Source organism: Gymnogyps californianus, chromosome 4, assembly GCF_018139145.2.
Source record: "Gymnogyps californianus isolate 813 chromosome 4, ASM1813914v2, whole genome shotgun sequence".
Lineage (NCBI taxonomy): Eukaryota > Metazoa > Chordata > Aves > Accipitriformes > Cathartidae > Gymnogyps > Gymnogyps californianus.
This window is the reverse complement of record NC_059474.1, coordinates 71,892,759-71,915,105: the sequence shown is the minus strand read 5'-3', so window position 1 is coordinate 71,915,105 and position 22,347 is coordinate 71,892,759. Positions and strand designations below refer to the sequence as shown.

General features: G+C 40.9%; 1 protein-coding gene across 2 annotated transcripts in view; it reads right to left on the bottom strand.

The window, feature by feature from the left end:
- Positions 1-7,353: 7,353 nt before the first annotated feature.
- Positions 7,354-22,347, bottom strand: part of SLC7A11 (solute carrier family 7 member 11) — a 260,524-nt gene continuing 245,530 nt past the window's right edge. For both annotated transcript variants that reach the window (XM_050896134.1, XM_050896133.1), the window contains 6 exons: positions 21,611-21,734; positions 20,321-20,424; positions 19,726-19,822; positions 16,587-16,736; positions 14,691-14,868; positions 7,354-9,580 (listed from right to left, as the gene is read on the bottom strand). In XM_050896134.1, coding sequence (XP_050752091.1) covers positions 9,513-9,580; positions 14,691-14,868; positions 16,587-16,736; positions 19,726-19,822; positions 20,321-20,424; positions 21,611-21,734 — 721 coding nt within the window. In that variant the 3' untranslated portion in view covers positions 7,354-9,512. The remainder of the gene's footprint in view (positions 9,581-14,690; positions 14,869-16,586; positions 16,737-19,725; positions 19,823-20,320; positions 20,425-21,610; positions 21,735-22,347) is intronic.

Genomic DNA, 22,347 nt, shown 5'->3' with positions numbered 1-22,347 from the left:
AAGCCTTCGCTTCATGCACAGTTGTAGTGTTTGGCAAACCAGGGGTTGGTATGATACCTTACCAATAAAGATGCTCCATGCATAAGGAAAAGAGGGTCCATCTTATTTTGTCTCATTTATGTTGGGGAAAAATAGCTTCTGAAGTACTGTAGATTTATTACAGGGAGCTTGAAAGAACCTCCTAATTATTATTCACTGCTTTATAGATCATTGTTAAAAGTGTTAATTTCAATTATCTAAATGTTTTTCTGGCTTGTATGTCATTTGCAATAAAATTACCAGGGCCAGATTTACTGGTGTACACCATTTGCTGCGTGCAGTTCCAACCTCGGGTTTACGACTGCTTTGTGTTGCTGGAGTGGTGCACTGAGCTTTCTAATGATTCTGGCTTATTGCCTTTTCCCCACACATTCTATATCAATTTATTATTCCATGGTGGATGGTTATATGCTTTCTGCAATTTACTTTAGAAATAGCATTAAAAATGAAGTTGACATGCATTAAATAATACTTTATTGATTTTCTTAAACTTGCAACATAGGAATGCACCTCTGCATCGCTAGCCCTAAACCATACATACATACATATATATGTATATACAGAAACTCACATGTATAATATAAGAGAAAGCCAGACGAAAGCCATACAAGTTGAACATAAATACATCTCAAATGACATCTTGAAAAATTGTGAGGGAAAAAAAAGCCATCGTACTGCACCAGTCTGTATTTTGTATGCGGGCGCATTCATAACGTGAATGAAATATAATTTCTCCAAGAGCACAGCTTCCAGATGATCCACGCTGTTACAATGGCTACACAAACCGCTCACCAACGAGCCCAGGAAGGGGAGATGGCCACATGCTGCTCCCCCTCGCCCCCTCTGCCCAGGGAAGTTGTTGGGTTTCAGACCGTATTGCAAGCACAGAGTTTTGGTGCAGACATCCATCGTCAAGAGCCAAACAGCAACAAATCAAACCCGAATCTGTAGGACTAGATTGTTTCTGATACCCGATTAGACAGGTTTTTTCTAAAGCAGGAATAAGGGGAGTGTTTGGGTGATCGCCTAACCTTTTCACTAACGTATAATGATTTCATTTCTAAAAGTAGCAACTCTGAGCGTGGAGACTAGGTATTTTATTACCCATATGTGTCTGCTTTAGATAAAGGCTTTACATATCCATTTTGGAAAGGATTTTGAAAACAATTTTTGTTTAAAATGTAGGTAAAGGAATAAAAATGGGTCAAGGCGTATTCAACACAATTGATAATTATTAGCATGAGCTACAGCCTGAAGCATTTTCGAGTACACATGCTGCTAGATAAACATGACACTGGTGCAGCACTGTATACTGTCTCCTAAGCTAGCATGCTTTTCATCATCCAGATGCCTTTGTATGATCTAAAGTAGGGCTGCATGAGACTTGCAGTCAAATGCAGTGCTGTCAGAAAGGTATGATCAATCATCTCTGCCAAGCTGACAGTACTGGATCTGATTTATCCTGCCTCTAACTCATATATTTATTATAAAATCAAAGGTAGCTAGGGTTTAGCATCAGTACAAAGTGCTGGAGTTTTGTTCGATAGTGAGCTGTTGCATGTGGAACAAGCATCAAATCTCTTGGCATTTAATGATTCATTTTAAATATATCTGGCACATGAATTAGCAAACAGAGCTGTGAAATACTAACAGCAGCCAAAAGTAATTTATGAATATTGAATTGCACTGTGCAGTATGTCAAGTAAAAATACAGCAAGAACTCCCTTAAAAGCTTCTTTGCCTGTCCCAGCTTTCTGGTAATCAGAACACCTGAGAGAGCTGTGCTGAATGGAATGCTCCAAATCTCCAAATTAAAAAAAAAAATTCAAAAAAAAGAAAAAAAGAAAATGAACCCAGAAAAACTGCAATGTCCCCCTAGAAACGGGTAACAGATATTTTTTAATGAAGCTGTTGGTAATTGAAAATATGCAAGTATTTAAGTATACATAGTAATCATAAAATTCACTGCTGTGCACATAGTCTTTGAGTTTGTCCAAATCTATCGATATCGCCACAGAGTTTTCATAACCTCTAGCAGGGTTTGTCATGTGTCCAAATTTTCTAACGCAAGTTGGCCGTGTCAGGACCTCTAATGGGGTGTTGAAGTGCAAGTGCAAGGATTCTGTTAAAACACTGCAGCACATCTGAGATACCCTAGAGGAGCTGAGTATTTGATGCGATAGGCTTTAAGACCCTCCCGTTGCAATCTGCAAGCAAAACTGCAGGAGCCTGTAAGGGAGGAGCTGCTTGGAAAGGCTTTAGATCCTTATGCGACCATGTTACTTTTTAAAAATACTGTTACAGCCTGAAAAACTGGTTTTCTATGACATTACAGTTTTCAGACGAGGAAAAATATGAGGCTTAAAAAAAATCGGAAGTGGATGGGCAAGAATAGCACCCAGCTTAAAATTAAATACAGATGTCTCACAAAGCTGGCTTGCAGAGGAGACACTGAAAGGAAATGTTTTCAGTGAAAAGTTATTTGTAACCTTCAGTCGGGGTGAATGTAGGAGAAAGCACTGGGAAATGGTAAGAATCATCATCTGCCTAGGAGTTCGTATTTATACCTCTAAGATTTTCCTCGTTTTCTCCCAGAAATTTTGCCAAGTGCGGCACAACGCACACATATACACAGTCTAAAACACCTCAGGCTTTGCCCACGCTGTGTCCTGGGCTGTGTCACAAGCCCTTTTGAAAGCCCCCATCCACTTTAAGCCAGAGATCCTGCCCTGATGCTTTTAAATAGCTTGATACGTAGGTACCGCGAAAGCTCAAGTTCTCGTGAAGACTCATTCATCTGTACAAGTCTGTCTACTATGCTGTGCATATTCATTGATTAGTATCCTTAGAAATCAGCTGGATGTCATAATTAAGACAAGCCAGCATTGCTAGCAGCAAATTATACACGTACTTGAGATCCAATTACACTGTAATGACTGAGTGGCAAAGAGATATTGGCAGCTAGAACTGCATCAAATGGCTTTCTTGAGGCACAGCCAACAGCACAAGATAAAATTAGAAAACTGTCCCGTAACATTCAAACTTCTCATAACAAACGGGGGTGGGGGGGGGGCGGGAAACACCAAAATTCCCAGGTAACAGTTTTATAAAACATTGTAAGTACAAGTGGTGATTGCGAAAGCTAGCTACTTTATAAAACCCAGGACTCCAGCTCCCCTTGAACAGAACAAGCTCTGGGCTCAGCAAGGCGCCTGTCTGCAGCTACGGTCACTTGTTAACATCCAAAGCACCGACTCTAGATGGTGAGGTGCACCCCAAAGGAAGGGATGGTATTTCCCTTTCAAAGGAGATCTAGCTGAATTCCTGGGAGCTGAAAAAGGCCTGCAGAAAAGCTTAGCAGTGGGAAAGTTTTGTAGCTTGCGTTGTGAGAAGAGCATGAGCTACAGCAGCGTAAAACTGACTGTAGCCACAGCACTTTTATAACCATGTTGGATCATCATCAATATAATATTTAGAAAATATCAAAGCTTTAGTTTAGATAACAACATTGTAGACATTCCTGTTACAGGGAATGTAAAGAGGATCCAAACTCTCTCTTGATAAAGTCAAGCCTTTGTTGAAAAAGGTGTTTTATCCATTTGGGTCTTTGCACTTCAAGGAAAAAATTATTTCAAAAGTTTCTTTGAATAAAAAGGAAACAAGAAAGCAAATGTAAACAGAATTGGTGTGTCAATTGTAGACATGCTCCCCAGAAGTTCCTTGGCAAAAAGACAATAACAGAAATCAAATTAAACATGGACTAACACGCGAGAAAAATATATAGGCTTCTGAAAGCACACAGGAAATTCAACATCAGTTTGCCAAGTCTCAACGCATCACCAGTAGGTGTTTAAGGCAAGGAGACTTTCCTGAGTTACTCCAGACTCATCACCGCAGAGAACTGGATGAAAGAGTGTGAGGGGGATGTCCGAGGGGAAAAAAAAAAAATCACAGCTGCCATCTTCTGCAGGCAAGAGCTCCTATCTGGGCACAGGGATATCTCAGCCCTGCCATCTCCCTTTGGCAGCACCAGCCTTCCCTGGGGACTGATCCTACCAGGGGGAAGAGCCAGGCTGAGGGGGAGCCCACAGAACCTTAGGCGGGATACAAATTGGCATGGGCACAAGCTGACTTTCTTAGGATGGTTGTCCTCACTACTGCTATGAGGCTTGCACAAAAAACACCTTTACAGACCGTATATAGAGTGTGAGTAAGTTTAAGAGTGAGAGCCAGTTCAAGTGTCTGAAGGTCCAGAGATGTTCCTGAACGGGCGTTGTTACTGGCCTTACCTGTGCCAGCAGCCGTACGGACACTGCAGTCGCTGCAGAAAAGACTCCAGTCTTAGGAAGCAGCCCCATAACCAAACAGGGGTTATCACACATTGTCCTGCACATCCCCCTGACCACTTCTTCCTGGGTTCAAAGTGCCGGATTTTGTCATTCACATCCTTCCCAGACATAAACACACTTTTTGCACTGGATTTCAGTGTGTGCCCTCCTACAGGCTCTGCTATACGAGCCATCTGTGCTCGGCTGGTCATTAAACACAATGTTTGATAGGTATGTTGGAAAAATGAAATACCTACTTCCTCCTGAAGAAAGATCAACACTCATTTTTCTAAGACCTATACTGACTAAAATCTGTCTGGATCCTGATACATGTCTAATGCTTGAACCAAAAATTCTGGAGGTACTGCACATTATGGAAAGTCCTTTTCATCTTTAGCTGCCTACCTTGTGGATATAGGTAACTTCTATCTTTTTCTGTAGAATAATGTTTGAAAAATATTCTTAAATTGAGGGCTGATTTTTCTCTGGAAACCAAAAAGCAGGAGCATACACATTCAGCCAAAGAGTTATATTTATATATACATAGTCAAAGGCAGATGAACTTCTTGCAAGCAGATTTTTTTGGTTTGGTCTTAATTCAAATTGGAAAATCTGGAAAATGTAGCGTGTTCTAATAAAAAAACCCCTCTATTGCAGTTTGAATTGAAAATAAGTAATTTTTAGGGGGTAATTGTGATGCTCAGTATCAATCAGTTTAGAACATAAGGGCTTTTAGTAATTTTATTACACCGGCTGCAGTAACTTAGGGTTCATTTCACTCCCGCTCAGCTACCTAACATGTTAAGCATGCCTAAACTACTCATCCCGTCTCCTCCTTCAAGAAAAACAGAACTATGAGCAATTCCAGAGATCAGTTCATCTCACCTACTTTGAATACCCGTCTTAGCATGGGATGCATCATATCCTGGGGCAGCTTAGTTTTCTCAGGCTTGTCTTTCTCTAAGCCAGCTTGGCCCTTAGTTTATGATATCAATCAGATGCATATTTATGTCAAATCAGAGTAAATGCCTTTGTCACTGTACACTAGCATTAGAAGACAACTTTTGAAGAGCACAAGTGAGAGTAAAAATAAGCAACAATTTCTGTATAAAGTGAAAAATGTACCAAGAATGAAAAAAAAGTAGCATAAAAGTTACGACAGTTGCTTCGTTTTGAATGGCTTTTCCAAAAGTACTTAGAAGTTTTCTCATTAAAAAAATAGCTTGAACACATGTTATGGCAATATATACAATACATGTATACACACACGCCTACGAGATATTAGATGTTTAGCTGCTGAAGCTGCAGCTCTGAGCTACCTACCTCTCTCCACTGTGGAGAGGCTCCAGAGCCAGCTCCTAAAACACCGTGATTGATGGCGCAGTATTTTAAGGCAGACCAAAATCAATGCAGGTTAACTTAAAACACTACGCGGCAAACTGCTGCAGCCTGGGAGCTGATTGACAAGGCGAGGAGCTGGGGACAGGCATCGCGCTAAAGCGTCGTTGCTCCTCGGCCACAGCTGGAGGCCACGGTGTCCCTGGGAAGGTGCTGCCCGTCGGCGGCGTGTCGGCACTACTGTTTCGCAAACCCCACGCCATCGTGACAAAAAGCACCCCTAAAACTTTGCAGCTGCCGGTCATGCCAGAGACCTCAGTGTATTTTGTCTTGCACCAAAAATGTCCATGTACAACGACGCAAAATGTGCACAATACCTATGAAAAGCTCTATAGGGTGGATCTGGAAGTATTTCACATGACATACACAACTCAGATCTTATCAGACCACAGGCACCTTGTTTAAAAAACAAGATACTCTCTGGCCTGCTTTGATTCCTGCGTATAAAGGAGATTATCTGGAGTAGCAGAAACGAATCGTGAAAACCCTAGGTCCGGACAAGGAATGTATTGCTGATGTAGGGAAGGAAGAGGGGACCCTCCGGCTCCCATCCGATAGCCCCTCGAAAGCCACGGCAGACTCCTGGGCTGGGAGGGGATGGCAGGGACAGACCTGCAGCACGTAGCACCAGAGAAAAGGTCAGCCACGCTGTGCCCATGCAGAGCTGGGAGCAGGCTTCAGAAATCAAAACGTGCCCCTCTGATAAAATTATGCCTTAGGCCACATAGCAGTCCAGATCAGGAGGTGCAAAGATAGGTCAGCATCTTCGGAGGCTTCAGATGCTGAACTGTTTCTCTAAGAGGTGTTGTACTAAACCTCATCAGTATTTGCTACTCACATAAGATGTTCATTTCTGTTGCCTTTAGTGACCCTTCTGCCTATACTCCAGAAAAGCAACAAATTCAAAGAAGAAAAACAGCAGCACCCACCTAAACAAAAAGAAAGAAATGTTTTGACGGAGTCCAGTTGATAAAAAGGTGCAAAGGGCAAGGGAAAAAAAAAAAAAAAGGAAAAAAAATTAAGGATCACTAAAGTTCTCCACAGAAGTAGTCTCATTGGCCTGACCACCTCAGGCCCTAGTAAAAAAAATTATATATAAAGTTTACCCTTTATTCTAGAAGAATTTCCTTTATGACTCTGAAGACGATACTTTTAAAAAAGTCTTAAAAAATAACTCGATGCTTTAAAAAAAATTTTGTAACTTGTTTTTCCTCCACTTGTGAGGGTATGTTTCACTTCCAGGTGTAATAAAAGTCCTTAATACTGACTTTTGTAACACAGTGGAAACCCAATTACAATATTTTTTATTGTGATTGTATGGGCTAAAGAAACTAAACCTGAAATTAGAATCCCTGTGCATTTTCAAAAAAATAGGTTTTAATTTTGCAGGTAATTTTTTTTTTATTCCTAAAATACAGAACTTCACAATCAATGAGTCATAGGATTTCCCTTGGGACAAATTAACCCCTTACATGAGATAAACCTGGTAAAATGCGGTCATTGAATCAGGCTTCAGAAACGTTTCTAAACTTTAAAGTCCACGACGGGAAAATAAAGCAACATTCAGTTATATTTACAGAGCCCATTTATTTCTAGAAGTTAACACTGCCTACATTTAAACATTCAAGTAATGTAGCATGATAGGAGCGAATACGGGGAATGAAACGGTTGGTGCCGAAAACCTGGCATCCACGCTATCAATGTTCCGGAGGTTTTGCTTTGGCCTAGCGCTGGTGGGATCCCCCGCACGCAGCATCCATTAGCGGAGGAGCGTGTTAGGTGCGCTCCCGGAGGGCATCAGGCGGTTTGTTTTTGTCAGAGAGAAACGCAGTTTCTGTACTCTGAAGATGCTCCACGATGACACAGGCCAAACCCTGGGGAACTGAGATGGCAGGAGATGGCCTCAAAAGCAGAATTCTGACCCAAATGTAAATACTAATTAAACGCATGCACTGTCAACGTAAAAATCTCTCTCCAAATGTTCGCCTAAAAAAAGTTTCAAATAATACTTTAAGTTACTGTAAACAGAAAACATTTAAAGAAAATATTGTTTGCAAAATGTTTTCTGTGTCTTAAATTACCGCTCTTCTACATAATGTGTTACTCCCACTTCCCTACTTCTGTGAAATTCCACCATAGAAATACAAGAAAGAAAAACATGAATAAATTTAAGACATTTTACTGTACACCCTTAAAATGGTAGATATTCTGGATATATACAACACATATACAACACACAGTCTCCCTTTACTGTAGTGGTCTGGCTACTAGTTGTGCTTTTCTCCCAATTTAGGAAGTTTAATGTTGCTTAGTTCCATAAAAGTTTTCATGAAACTTATGACTTGCTGATAGCAAACAGTTAAAAAAGTAGTGCATTCAATATTTAAGCATTATATTCTTAATAGAGTGATAAACAAACCTTAATCTTAAGGTTGAGTAGTCTTCGACTAACAATATAAAACGGAATTTCTAAGCATTAAAAAATTTCTTTATTACAACTATCTTAAAAAAAAAAAAAAGGGGGCAAAACTTCAGCTCATATTTAAGCCAAATCTCAGCTCAAACATCATTCTGAAGATGAATTTCATTTGATTTTGTCAGTTTTGATGGCCTTTCTCTGTTTCTGCTGAGATAAAACCGGGAAGAGAACATTGGCAGAGCACCTGTTCCTAGGTGTTTCAAAGCGCAGTTAATTGGAGTGTTCTTGAATAAAAAGCCCACAGATTAGGCGCATATCCTTCTCAAATCAACAAATCTGTTGTAGCTTGCCTTATACCTTATTCATAAAAAGGTATTGCATTTATTGCCATGTCTATACACTATTCCCACCAGTGACTATTATTCATTTCTGCCCACCAACAATGATATAAAACTTTAAAATCAGGTTTGCCTGACTGATAACTGCACGTCCATATGCTTCCAGATAGAAAATATTCATACAGCAACGGAGGTCGCATTCAAACATTTTGATTCATTTGAAGGTGATTACTCAGTTGCTGCATTTCCTATACAGATGTACACAAAGAAACATTGGTAAAAACAGTAATCATTTCCAGGCTGGTAGAAACTTTAACATGTATGAAATTACTGCCCCCAGGCTAAAATCTTCCTGCCCCACTGGCAGAAATATTAATTCTCAGAAGATGCTCCCATCGGCTATAGTATAACAACTCCGGAATGAAGAAACTTTGTACTTGCCACCACAAAGGTGTGGAAACCGCTGTGCTTCTGCATCAGTGTGCTGGTGCTCCCAGCGAGCCAAAAGAAGTCAAATTGGGCTGCCAAACGGAGTGACGGGAAGAACATTAGTAAGTGAAACTCAGTAGAGCTTTATCTCACCCTGTCTCTGGTGAGAGCTGGGTTCTTCAGGGACAGCAAACAGGGTACATTCTTCACAGTACACCTGACTATTACTTACACATTGCTTAAACCTATTTTCAGTGACAATGCAACCAAAATCCTAGTTTGACGAACCTACGGTTTGTTAAAATATGACACTAACAAAAGAAACAGTGAGGAGATGAGTCCCCTCATTGCACAAGTTCTTGCTTTCTACATATAAACCAACGACATCCAAAAAAAATTTTGCAACATCATAAAATACAGTTCTGGTAACTGACTCGCTCGGTATCCATCTCAGCTGTGACTCGTTCCTCCAGTCTGCAGAATGTTAGGTAGGGGGAGAAATCTCCCTATCCTCTTCCTCAGGTTGAAATGAAACACCAAGCCAAAAGCTGCACATGAAGATCATGATTTCTGGTCTTCCTCTGATGGGACGACTTCCAAGAGGATTTGCAGTGTTACAGTTACCCTGTCTGCAGAGACAAAAGCATACACATGGGAAATTTTGGTGGGGATGGAGAAGGCAGAAGCAGCCAGGAAAATTATCTTAGCAGCTTTACAGCCTACTTGCACATACGGTTCACAGCGGTCATATATACTAGGTGCATATATCATTTAAATGTCCGATTCAAATTTTTTTTTTCTTTTTAACTGTTTTCTTTGCCTCTGATTCAAGGCTATGCATATACAATGATAATGGAAGGGTATGGAGGTGTAAACTTGTTCAATAAAGGTCTGCATGCATTTAAAGGCTATCTTAAAGCATGATTACTCTGCATAACTGCTTAGTTTTAACAAAGTTGCAGTGTTGAAATAAAAGTCTGAAGGAGTTCAAACAAGTTAATTCAGCTGTGCCAAGATCTGCTAAGCAAAAAAGAAAAAAAATTAAAATAAAAGGAAACAATGATTACAAAGCTTCACAGGTCTAAGAACGTCACACATCCAAAACAACTTCACGCTGTCTTTTTGTCACTCTGGACATTTATTTCCTTCTGGTGTTTTTGGTGGTTTTATTTTTAGGGTACTGATTCATAAATGGCACAGTTAATTTACATATAGAATAGTAAAAGAGCATTCTCTTACCACTCCTTTCGCTTGTCACTTTTTTTTAGTAACCCATTTTAAACAAGCAGGAGTTGTTGTAAGAGACAGTTCTGATTTTCCTTATCTAGCACGACATGTCGGCATTTACACCACTGTAAAGCGAGGAGGGTGAAACAGTGCAACTCGCAGAAGATATGAACCGAAACTACTTTCCTGCTCTCCTAAGGCAGCCTCTGCCATCTTTTGCTCTTCTCTCTGGAGGTCACCAGTTCAGTGCAAAGCCAGGTTGCCCTTAGACTACAAACTGATGGGGTCAGAGAGGCTGAGAGTCAACAGGGACTGCATTTTCCTCCCGTCTCCCTCCCCTACCCACAGCAGGGACTTCAGAGCTGGGCTGAGCATGGCCGGGGCGAAGGGCAGGAGGAAAGCCAGCAGCAGGAAGCCAGCAGGGCTTCGCCCCTGCCATCCCACCCCTTCCAGGTTTGAGGCTGAGCAAAGGAAGAAGAAATAAAACAGACTTTCTGTCAAGCTGAGCTACGGTGTAACAGCTCTTGGAAAAGGGCACGGCAGCAGAGGGGAAGCCTGGGCATCTCGAGAGCTGGCTGTGATTTTAATATCCTGTTCGACAAACTGGACAGAGCCACCTGCAGCAAGAGCTTGCCCTCGCTGGGGCGGGAGGCGGCTGCCACTCTTCCATTTCCACGGGGTAGTTTTGCTCTGTGCTGGGATGAAGCCATGGAGGAGCAATCAGACAAGTTGGGGGGCTGGGGTGCTTGCTTGGTTTTTTTGGTTGCAATATACTCAGGATAAGGCAGTGTAAGGAGTATTTTCCCCCAAAAAATGTTCCAATCTGTCTCCAGTCAGTATCTCTATATTGTCTGCTTTGAGCAGTACCTGGAGTTACAGGACTAGCTTCATGTTTGTAACAAGACAACTTAACATACCATGACAGTAAAGATGACTTCCACCCCCCCACACCCTCCCTCTAAACCCTAATTTTCCCTTTCAAGAGGAGAATTCACTGGAAATAGGTCCCAGGGGACAACCTTTCTAAAAAAACCAGACCTGGTATCTACATAAGCACCACATAAAGCTTGGATTAGGAAAGAAAGCAGCAGTTTACTGCGTATGTATAAGACTGGACACGAAATCTGCGACAGCAAAATGCTGAGATGATTTCCTGTGGATCCCAACATCACAAACTCGACAAAGAGAAGCAAACTGAGCATATAACACTATGTCCTGAGTGAGCAAGTGTCATCCCCTGGTGTTTGTAAATAACCCTGAAAGAGACATTTTGTTATATAAACAGATCTCTTTTCCAGCGTGGGCTCAGGCTATGAAGAAAGCAGGATTCAACTTTTAAGCTCCTTGCAATTCAATCCACTGTAAAGAAATAGATGTTTTAAATATGAGTCTAAGGTTGGGTTTTCAATGGAGGAAGTCCAAATAGAAGCATTCTCGTGCTGATGCCGCATCCTTTTACACACTGATCTGCTTCGTAGGATTTGCTAGGCTTGACTTTTTTCATTTTCACATTAGTTCTACAAAAAGCAAGAAAGCGGAGGTCAAATGAAGCCTGTACTAGCTGAGAATGATTTGTCCCAGCACATTTGGTGCTACAGCAAAATTTCTTTGGAAGAGGAGAGAACAAAATGTTATTCTCACTACAAAATACCACCCAGACCCTATTAACCCCACAAACTGTGAAGTTACCTTTTGTTCAATACAGTAGTTTGGTATGGAGAATGGGCAATGTAAATGCCATTAAGGACAGTGAAAACATACAGAACAAAGATGTTCAGCCTTGGAGAGGATTTCTTGGGTAATCCATTTGAGGGCTCTGCTACTGTAACCAGCCTGAAACCCCTTTCATAGATGTACTCATCTTTAGGCTGGGTCTTTTACCCCACTACTCATTCTGGCTGTTCAACATCCCTCTCCTCTGATCCTTACAAAATCTATTCTGAATATCCAGTCTAATCTTACATGGGGCTGGTCTGGTCCCATATGTTTTTGCACCAGTGCTGTCCTTTACTTAAACAGCAGATGTTCCACGTAGGGTTTATGAGCAGCAGCCACCTCTCTTCTCTGAAGCATGCCTGGGTGGCTGAACAACTCAAGGTCCCTAACAAGGTGACTTTGCAAACGGATAAAGAGAGCCCCACACCATCCTCTTCATGCGCTGAGCTGCACCGATGAAGCAGCCTGGGAATAGTCTTGTTAGCACGGTGCTACGTTCAGACTAACGGGCTTTGACTCCCCCTGTGGTACTACATGAAGTGCTTTGTTGAAGTCTAAGTAGATTGGATCTATCACATTTTCCTTTGTTTAGAAAAATCAGTTATCTTCTCAAAGAAAGTTACCCAGTTAATCTGGCAAAAATCTACCTCTTAAATGACAATCCCATTTTTTCATGTTGTCCTTTACCTCGTGTCTGGAATTACTCTTTCATGCCTATGTACACCTAATGCATATTGTTTCAAGGTTACAATATCAAGCTTTCAGCTGCCCAATGACTTTTCTTTTCTGTATCTCACAGAGGTACCTTAAGTGAATTTATCCTCATTCAATACCTTTGAAAAATGCTCTCAGGCTATACAATGGAGCTCCCTTAACACTCACAAAATAATGCCAGTTTAATGACTCCACACAGAAGGTTTATTGCTTCTTCTGAGGAAAAAAAACCCAGAAATCTTTTTATTTAACAAGTGAATCTCCACTCTGCTCCACCCCAAAACTGTCAGCATCAGTTTTCCATCATTACTGTTGTTATTTTGGGAATAATAATTGCAAAGTAAACAAGCTGTTTCACGCACTGACTGGCATACGCTGCTTTCCCCTCTGAGCCAGTACACTGTGTCCATCCATAGGTATTACACAGGCACCAGGCCTTCTTTCTAGGAGGAGAATTTTGTGTTATCTGAAAAGCTAGAAGATTCACCTTCATTGTCACAGCTGGCAGAAAAAGCTTCACATCTACCCAGTCTACCTTAAAGAGAATATTTTTTCGCTCACCCAAGTAATGCAGTTCAACACTGGCATCCTGTGGCCAGAGATTCAAGTAACTGTATTCCAAAACCTCTGAGACTTCACAGAAAATGCCAAAAATCTCCTGGGTTTCATAAAGGAAAATTTCCTAGTCCCTAGATTTCAAGGCTGAGAAATTATAAACAGACAGAAAAACTATTTAATAGAATGTCCTTTTGCATGCAACTGTTTTCATTTGCACTGGAGCTTTCTACCCATTCCCAGGATACTGCAAGTAATCTATAACTCTATGGATATAAAATTAAGAAGGCCAGAGTGTGCTAGCCTTAAACTAACATCTTTTTCTGTAAATACTTTCTGCCCTATTGTCTATGGACTTCCCAGCATGAATTGAGAGGGAAATTCATAGATCCTACAACAGATAGGTTATAACTATATAGCCTATATTTATATAGGGAAAATGCATGTAAAAGGTTCTAGTATAATAACATGCATATAAAAAACCCATTCTTTTATTGTGAGCAGCTCATTTTAAATCATCCCTTAAGACTGAAACACAGAAGACAATACGCATTTTTGATTCAGCACCTATACAAATAAACTATTTTTAGTTGAAAACTTTCATGGGTTGAGTTTTTCTTTTGCAGTAGAAGATTTTTTTTTTCCAGTTTTGTTTAATAAATTATCCATCATTCCTCAAATATTTTGCCTACATTCTTGTTTCATGTTTTGAAAATTACCTCCATTTTGGAAACCTGTCATGATGAGTAGCAAAAAAAGAGAAGAATGGGGAGCTGTAATAAATGATACTGACTTCTTTCTAATTGAAATGCTCCAAATAATCCTCCTCCAATACATCAGAATTTCCACAAATGCTTTCAAGAACTTTCAGAAATGGTATAAAAATGATTCTCAGTGTATTTCAGGTGTGAAATACTACAGCCAAGTCACGCAGAAGTCGTTTTTCATGAAGCACAGAAACAATTTCCACAGAGGTGTGTCAGGCACAGTATATTTTGTTATCATTTTGTCAGGAGCCACTGCTAAGGACAATATCCCCATACCAAGCCTGCCTGAGCCTGTCCCATTCCAAATACTCCTCAGTGGTCCACAGACGCATGGTCTCAGCAGGGAGCACCAAGCCCATCCTGTCATCACAGCTGTGATGTTTAAGTTTCCAAACCAATTCTCCTAGGAGCGTAATACTGTCTCTATTAGCGCAGGCCAACAGCCAGGGAGATGGGTGATTTAAAAGGAATCAGATGTTTGTAGGGGAGAGAGGGGAGAAAGGGACAGGAGGAGAGGCATCCAGTCATTTAAAGTCAATCACTAGCTGAAGAATAGGCTTGCTGTAAACGTATCTCATTAGTTAGTGGACACTGATTGCAACTGGCAGAGCAACGCTATAGCATGCACCAAAAAGAAGCTTGCATTGTCATCCTCAGCTCAGAGCAGCTGAGAGGATCGATTGGAAGGATTTCACAACACGGGGAGCCCTGAGAAATTCCTGGAGTCAGCACAAAGGAGAGGAGTCCCGCCAGGACTTACCTAGGAGCCTTCTGAACCACTTTGGCTTATTGTCCCATACAATAAAGAGGTAGTAGGCAGGAACTCCAGTCAGGGTTATTGCAAATCCAATCCCTGTGTTCACTGGATCAGAGTAAAGTGACAGTGCAACCATGAAGAGGCAGGTGAAGGAAAACAACGCTGGAATAAATAGAGGCACCTGAAACATAACCACACAAAGAGCCATTACTTCACATTGACCTTGTTATTGAATGACTATGACGTTTAATGTTCCATGAAACGTAAATTGGATAAAACCCAGCAGTACAGGATAGTTCTGGAGAAATATGGGTATCTAGAACATGCACACAAAATGTCAGTGACTGCAGAAACCAAGCTATGCAGAGTGCTATGCAGTGAGTACCACAGAAGTCTTTTAATTACACACTAAAACACTACAGTGTTTTACGTCCTTTAAGACATAAGGGCTGTAAATAAGTTACATTGCAAAAGTCCTTTCTCTAATCCCCCAGTAGGTAAGTAAGCAGCTCTAACCACAGTAAAGATTTCCTCTTTGATAATTACCTATTAGAAGACATTTTAAAACACAACCAGGAGCTCAAGTCACCTTTTAAAACTATTAAGAACATATTGATTTTCTTCCTAAGGTAAAAATCAAAATCTAGCAGGAAGAGAGCAAATTAAACACCAATTTGACTAGTGACAAAGATATTTGATAGCATTATGCAACTGATAGCTACTGAAAAAGCACTTTCTGACTGCATGACTGATAGCATTATCAGTGTCACTGTTGAAAGTACAGAAAATAACAATATCAAATTAATTCTCTCAATTTCCAAGAACACCACTACAATCATTATGTTAGCACCTCTCTGAAGGAAACACCTACAGGCATGGCTTGTGAGATGTTTGGTGTAACAGAGAATTGGAGAATTCCTTGGAGATTATTCCCTGCCTTTCATGCCCTGAAGCATTACTGTTCCTCTTTTGTGCACTGTCAAAGCATTTTTTTTTTTTAATTAAAGCAAAATAGGTTGTGCTGTTGACCTTCTTATTTACAGATGTATCTACAAGAATGCAACAAGCACACGTTCTTAGTTCTTTACAAAATAGGCTTCTTGGCAATATATAAATAGGGATAGATTCCTCCATTTTTTTCATGATGGACGTTATCTTTCCGGATACACAATGGGACAAGTTACTTTGTAAGATGTTACTTAAAATAAGCAAGAAGAATGGCAGAACCAAGACCAAAACAGCTACTCTTCAATGGGCCAGACTATTAGCATTTTCCTTCTGGGTTCACAATAACTGTGTCTGCAAATCCATTGCAAGTCCCAAATACCATAATAGCAGCAGTAACAACTTATTTGCACACCAAATTGGCATATTTGATATTGGATAGGCAATGAAATAAATGTTTAATATTAATGCCCACGCTTGACATGAATTCTGGCAGCAAAATTATTCGGGCCTTTATCAAAGGAGACATTAAATAGAGGACTGGCTGAAAATCAGGCTGGCACATGTAACCCCAATATTTGCAGTTTGAACCCTATGTGACTACACAGGACTAGAGGTATTTTCACACAGCTTGCATCGTGCTGCCTCAATGCGACAGGCAGGCAAAACTGAGCAAACACCTTCACTTTGGCACAGCAGCTTCAGTCACTGCCCCCAAGCACCAGGGAACAGGCAAGAATTATCTTTCAGAAGGGAACGCAGCTGCGGTAGTGCTGGGGAGCTAGCAGGAAAACACTCGGAGATCCTTCAGTGCAAAAGACTATTTTCTATTAACTCTGTTTTTCTCGAAAAAGAGGTTAGCTTTCTACATCAGAAAATGCTTCTTTACTGTCTGACTACACAATAGATAGGAGGGAGAAGGATTCATGTAAAACAGTAGCGAGCGGAGGTTACCTTGAAAGGACGAGGCATATCAGGACGTTTATATCTGAGATAAATCAACCCAGCAACTACTAGTCCAATAAAAAGCCACCTGGCAAAACTGAGGAAATTCAGGAGGCTGTAGAGATCCCCGTTGAATAACATTATCATTGTGAGAGGATGCTGCAAAAGAAATTCAGAGCATAAGAGGGATTTAGTGGATTGATCTCTATTATTTTACAGCAGCGATGTCAAATTTTTCCACAGAGACAAGCAACACAGCCTTTCGCAGAGACACCTGAGGGCCACAGACTTCAGGCCTGCCTTTGTCATGCAATCAGGTGTGTGATCGATACCTAGCTGTCCCCTGAGATCACATTCGATCGATATGTATCCGTCCCGGGTGGCCACACGTGACCAATACATATCTGTCTCCTGTGACCCAGACAAATACACGGGCACACAGCCCACTGCGTCACCAAAATGCTTGAGTATCCTGGGCACCATTCGCACAGGACCTGACAAATATATTAGCCCACTGCAGTTTTACTCGCTCACCACTGATGCAAATGGTAAGAACAGTTAAATTTTGGTCACATCTGATCACATGAAAGCGGAGGTTTCTAGGTGTCTTGTGGAAGGAAAAAGTCTTATAGTCCCCCAGGCTGCAACAGGAGAACTCAGCAAAGAGGGCACGGTAAGGGGTAGCTACACACCATGGGATGCCAGCTGGGCACACCAACTTGCTACCAGCTTCTATTTGCAGTATGCCTTTCAGACTTGCAGGGTGTAGACATTGCACATTGGAAACGCAAACATTTCTAAACAGAGAGAAGCATTTAGCTGTCACTCAGGTGGCTACTGAACAGCAAGAAGAACAGGGAACACTAGAATAAATACATTTCCTCATTAAAAAGCTGTTCTGAGATACAAAGCTTCTGTGATGCAGGCAAAAGCTTACACATAAACTAGAGTGTTGCGCCTTGGGTTAGATGATTAATGTAGGCTACAGAGATCTATTTCAGGGTAATCTCTGGACAAAAGCAGAATATTTGTAGCTTGGATCAACTCTGCAGGGTAGTCTGCTCTTCCCGCATGAGACACCCTGTACCCACAATGACACAGTCCTTGCATTCGGGGATGAAGGAATGAATCAACTTCACCGTAGCCCTTATTGTTCAGCAAGAGGGAAGATCCTGGCAGTGACAGCCTCTCTAGGTTTATAATGAGACAACGGGTGAAATCAAGTGCAGATGCAGTAAAACACTGGGCTAAATCTTTACATAAGGAAAACTAACTTGTATTAGTTATCTAGAGTCACGGCCTCCCTCTTTTTTTTTTTTTTCTTCTCCTGTTTTTAAAGCAGTGAAGACAGCATGGATTTGAACCAGAAGGATCAATATTTCAAATACGGGTCTCTGGCTTCCAACCTCTAATCACTTACAAAGTGCTTGGTTCTTTACACACAGATATTAAGCAAACTCCTTCTCTGTAAAGGTCAAAGGAAATTTTACCACTGAATTATATTGGGCAAGATTTCTTCTATATAGACTCAGCCTCTAAAAGTTTAAAATCTCAGTTATAAGCATGATAATGCAAGAAAGGGCCACAGACAGTGAAGCAGAGCTATCAAGAAAAAAAAAAATAAAGTAAGGTTACAATCAGATTGCATGATTTCTTGGAGTTGCTACACACATCTATCAAATACCAGGACGTACATACATAAACAGATTTCTTAATTCCTAAAAATGCTTTTTTATTTAACAAGCCTCAAACACTGAACATGCTCATTTTCTCAGTTTCTCCTCAAGAGCTCTTTCCTTTCTTACAGTGTGTAGACCTTAGCAGGAGAAATAAAACAGGGAAATGCTAAAATGGAGACTATTGATGCAGAGTATATCCTGCAACTACTCTGGTTGCAATAAGGTAAGAAAAAAATTGCAGTCTCTGAAGGAAAGCCATCTTCATATGAGAATCTGACTTTTTCAAAGGAAATCAATGCGCTGGTGTAACAGGACCAGATGCAATAGCAGAAAACATCTTTCAGAAAAAAATAATATATTAATACATTTTATGCATTTCATTCCACAGAAAACAGTCAATGCAATTTACCTGCTTCAGCCCAAAGAAATAAAATGCAAAGTAAGTGCTCATGTAAAATGAATTCCATTAAAACTTTTCACCATAATCACATTGCCTAATTTTCAAAATTTGGAAGCCTACGGTTGTAGGTGCACACATAAAATTCAACACTTCAGCTGGCACTTCAGAAGTGAGCTTATAGGCATCTATAGCAAAAACTGCTTTAAGTTCCAGTACGAGCATCTGATCTTACTAGCGTACACTCAGATGCACACATGTCTTCTGCTGTGGCTAGAACTCCCCACAGATGCAGGGGTCTGTCCAGATACATTACAGTCCTTGGTCCCAAAAGAGGGGCTGAACACCCATGGTTATGAAGACTGCAAGTTAAGTGGGAATCTTCTTGGCACTATGCAAACTGAGGTTTGGGGTTGGTATTTTGACATTTTGTCCTAACATTTTACCATACAAATTGGTCTGCAATGCAAACACATGGCCAACATTTTGCTCTGCCGCTATTTTAGAAGTCAGTAATAGGATTTCCACTGTAATACTGGTGTTTTTCCTCAGACAATTCACAGACTATTGCCCAGGCACACGTTCTCTCATTTTTTAATCACCGCTACATTGCACTTCTGAGGGTTCCCCTTCCATTATCTTAGTGCATAATTGTTTGCATTTTTCACTATAAGGTGGTATAATGAGCCTTTAGGGTGCTCCCAGATGCTGCTGTTTAGCTGCACTTTCAGTTAAATGAATCTCTTTTTTGTTTGTTTGTTTAACTAGAATTTGTTTCTCTGAAAGGGAACTAGCTCATCACTAGCAGGTCCTTAGAAATAAAGGGCAATAAGACATGAATTAGGTTGCAGCAATAGGTAGTCAAGTGCTACCGACAAGATAGCAAGGAGGAGATGATAGAATAAGAACAACTCCCAAATCTCATTCCTCTCTTTACTGTCCTCTGCCCTGCCCAAAGCCCACGTACACATTAATAAATGAGACTCAAGCAGTGCCCAAAGTCTGTTCGAATCCTCCAGAGCAAGCCTGTAATACGAATTCTTGTGCAGGAACATTTGTTTGTATGATTTACCAAAACAATGACAGCTGGCAGAGGAGTGTGCTTGCGGACATGAATCATGGAGAGAATTTCCGGAAGGTGACCCTCGCGGGATGCAACGAAGAACATCCTGGTGGGAAATAAATGTGGACAGACTTTAAATGTGCTCATTACTGTGACTAGGCAAAGCGGCTCATGAAAGTCACAGAGCACAGCAGCACTTCTTAGGCTTGTCTGAGCTATTCTGAATGAAAAGACTAGCAGGAGAAGCCCATACATAGAAATCAAAGTCATCTCTGAAGGTGTCCCCTCCTTACCTTACACTATGATTGGTATTTGGAATTAGTTAATGTTTTCCCTCCAGTTTCCCTCCTTCACATGAAACAAAGCAGCCATTAATAACGTGCCATGCTCAGAGGGATCCATTTCCAAACCATTCAAAAGGTTTTAATGATAAGATACTAAACTCAAAAGGAACAAAGTGAGAAAAAGCCCCACACCTGGTAAACATTATAGTCGTTTTTCATTTCCTGCTAAAGGAATGAATCCTACTCTCCCTTCCTCTTGCTTCCTTACTTTCAGTGTATATGCCATGCCCTTCACCCCCAGTAATATTAGCAATGCTCACCTGGAGACCGCAAAAATGCCACCATTCATAGATCCAAAGCAGGAGAGAGCAACAAATACTGGTACAGCTAAAGAAAAGTTTCCCATTAGTCGTTCAGCAAAGGTCTGTTAGAGGAGAGAGAAACATAGTGATTTTTCATAAAACATGAAAGTAATTTTACTCTATTAACAAATTATTAATAAACGTATGGTAAGTTTTATTTATACCCCTTTTCTGCATCCCTCACTGAAAGTTGTGCTGTGCATTTGTTACCTCATTTTGTGACACCAAGGCTACTGCAGATGAGGTCTCCCACCCTTACTCCTGACTGCGCGTGGAAGATCACCAGTTCAGGCAATGCTGTGGAGGTGGAATCAGGCCCTGATTTATGTCAGTTTAGACCATTATGACTCCAAAAAAGAAGACCCAGTCTGAATGGATCAAGGTCTGATCTGCATGCCTGCCATTTTTTTTTCTACAGCCTTCATTTTACTTAGCTGATGCTACCCAGTGGTATAGTCCATCCATTCACGCTTTATTGATCTAGGTTATCAGAAGAGCCTTAATTGGAGTTTGGGGCACCACAGGAGACATGCACCATTTTCTTCAGGTTTGCAAAATGTTTTGTTTCTAAATCTCCCATGAGCTACAGAATTTGGTCATTTTTTAAATGCCACGTCAATTGAAATAGCCACAGGCAGTGTCACTACTGGAAAGTAAACGGAAATTTTTATTGCCTCGTTGCGAGTCAGATACCATAAATATAAAAATCAGTGTCATCACCACAATTCAGCAAGAACAATCGAAGCAGTATTTCCAAGCCAGGTTGCCTTGCAACTCCTTCCCAAGTGAACCCCAGTATTCACAGCAACCCCCTTCCCAAGTACACGGGACGCACGTTGTGCGGAGACAGCGTTACTGCTGCTTGCTACAAAAGCTAGTTCAGAGCTCCCACTTCCACAAATATCTGTGTTTCCTGCTTCCCAGGAGTTTGGCCTACAATTTAGCACAGAATTTTTCAAGCATGTACTTGGCTATAAAATTTAAGTCCTATTGACTTTGTTTTATCAGGTAAATAAATACAGTCTAACATTACGTTACAAATGCTGTCGATGGCCTTAAGTGCAATCCCACTCATTAGTCAAAAATCAGACTAAGTTCACCGGGATGCTAATATGTGATGTAAAAGAGGAGCCATAGAAAAGCCTGATTGGATGTGTCACCCCAATTTTTTCCCCTGGAAATAAGAATATATCAACAAAACACAACTGCAGCAGGGATATAGCTTTGTATTTTTCTTCTGTAACTTACCACTGCTACAGCTTTTGAAAGCAGCAGTTCCCCAGCACTGATTGTAGTGAAATAAGCCACGTTTGTTAACACATAGCCAACTGTGACGATAATCATTGAAATGCATATTGCGAGGGGTATGTTTCTGAAATACACAAGGTAGCTCATTATTTTGCAATCTGGTTGCTATTCCCTGAACATGAAACAAATAACATGAGAAGAAGCCACTAATGATGGTGAATGCACATTTGGTGATCCCGAAATATCATAATTAGAAACTACCAGTAAAAAAATAACACATCTAAACAAAACCATCTAGACAAAGCAAATGGGTTTATAATGAAGAGATGAGAAACCATTGGAGGGAGGAGTCCTTTGGGGACGCCAAGAGGTTGTGGTCCCCATGTTTCCCATACAAGAAGCGTGGCCCATTTGAGCTGCCTACCCATATTGACTTTCAAGCTGAGCCCAAGAGGAAGGCAGCAGGTATCAGTGCTTGCACCAGCAATAAGGCAGATGACAGATGCAGGTGATCCAGCTCTCTATCAGGAGAGCAATCACAGCGGCATCTCCAACATACCTACTGGGACTCAATGACTGCCCGCCTGGAGATGGTTCGACATCTTCCCCTGGATGCCAAAACATCTAGCCTGTGAAATTCTGCCCTTTCCTCCTCTGTGCAATTCTTTCCTCGCATACCTTACCATATCCCAATTATCTCTCTCACTATTCAGGGATACATGAGGGCAGAATATGAC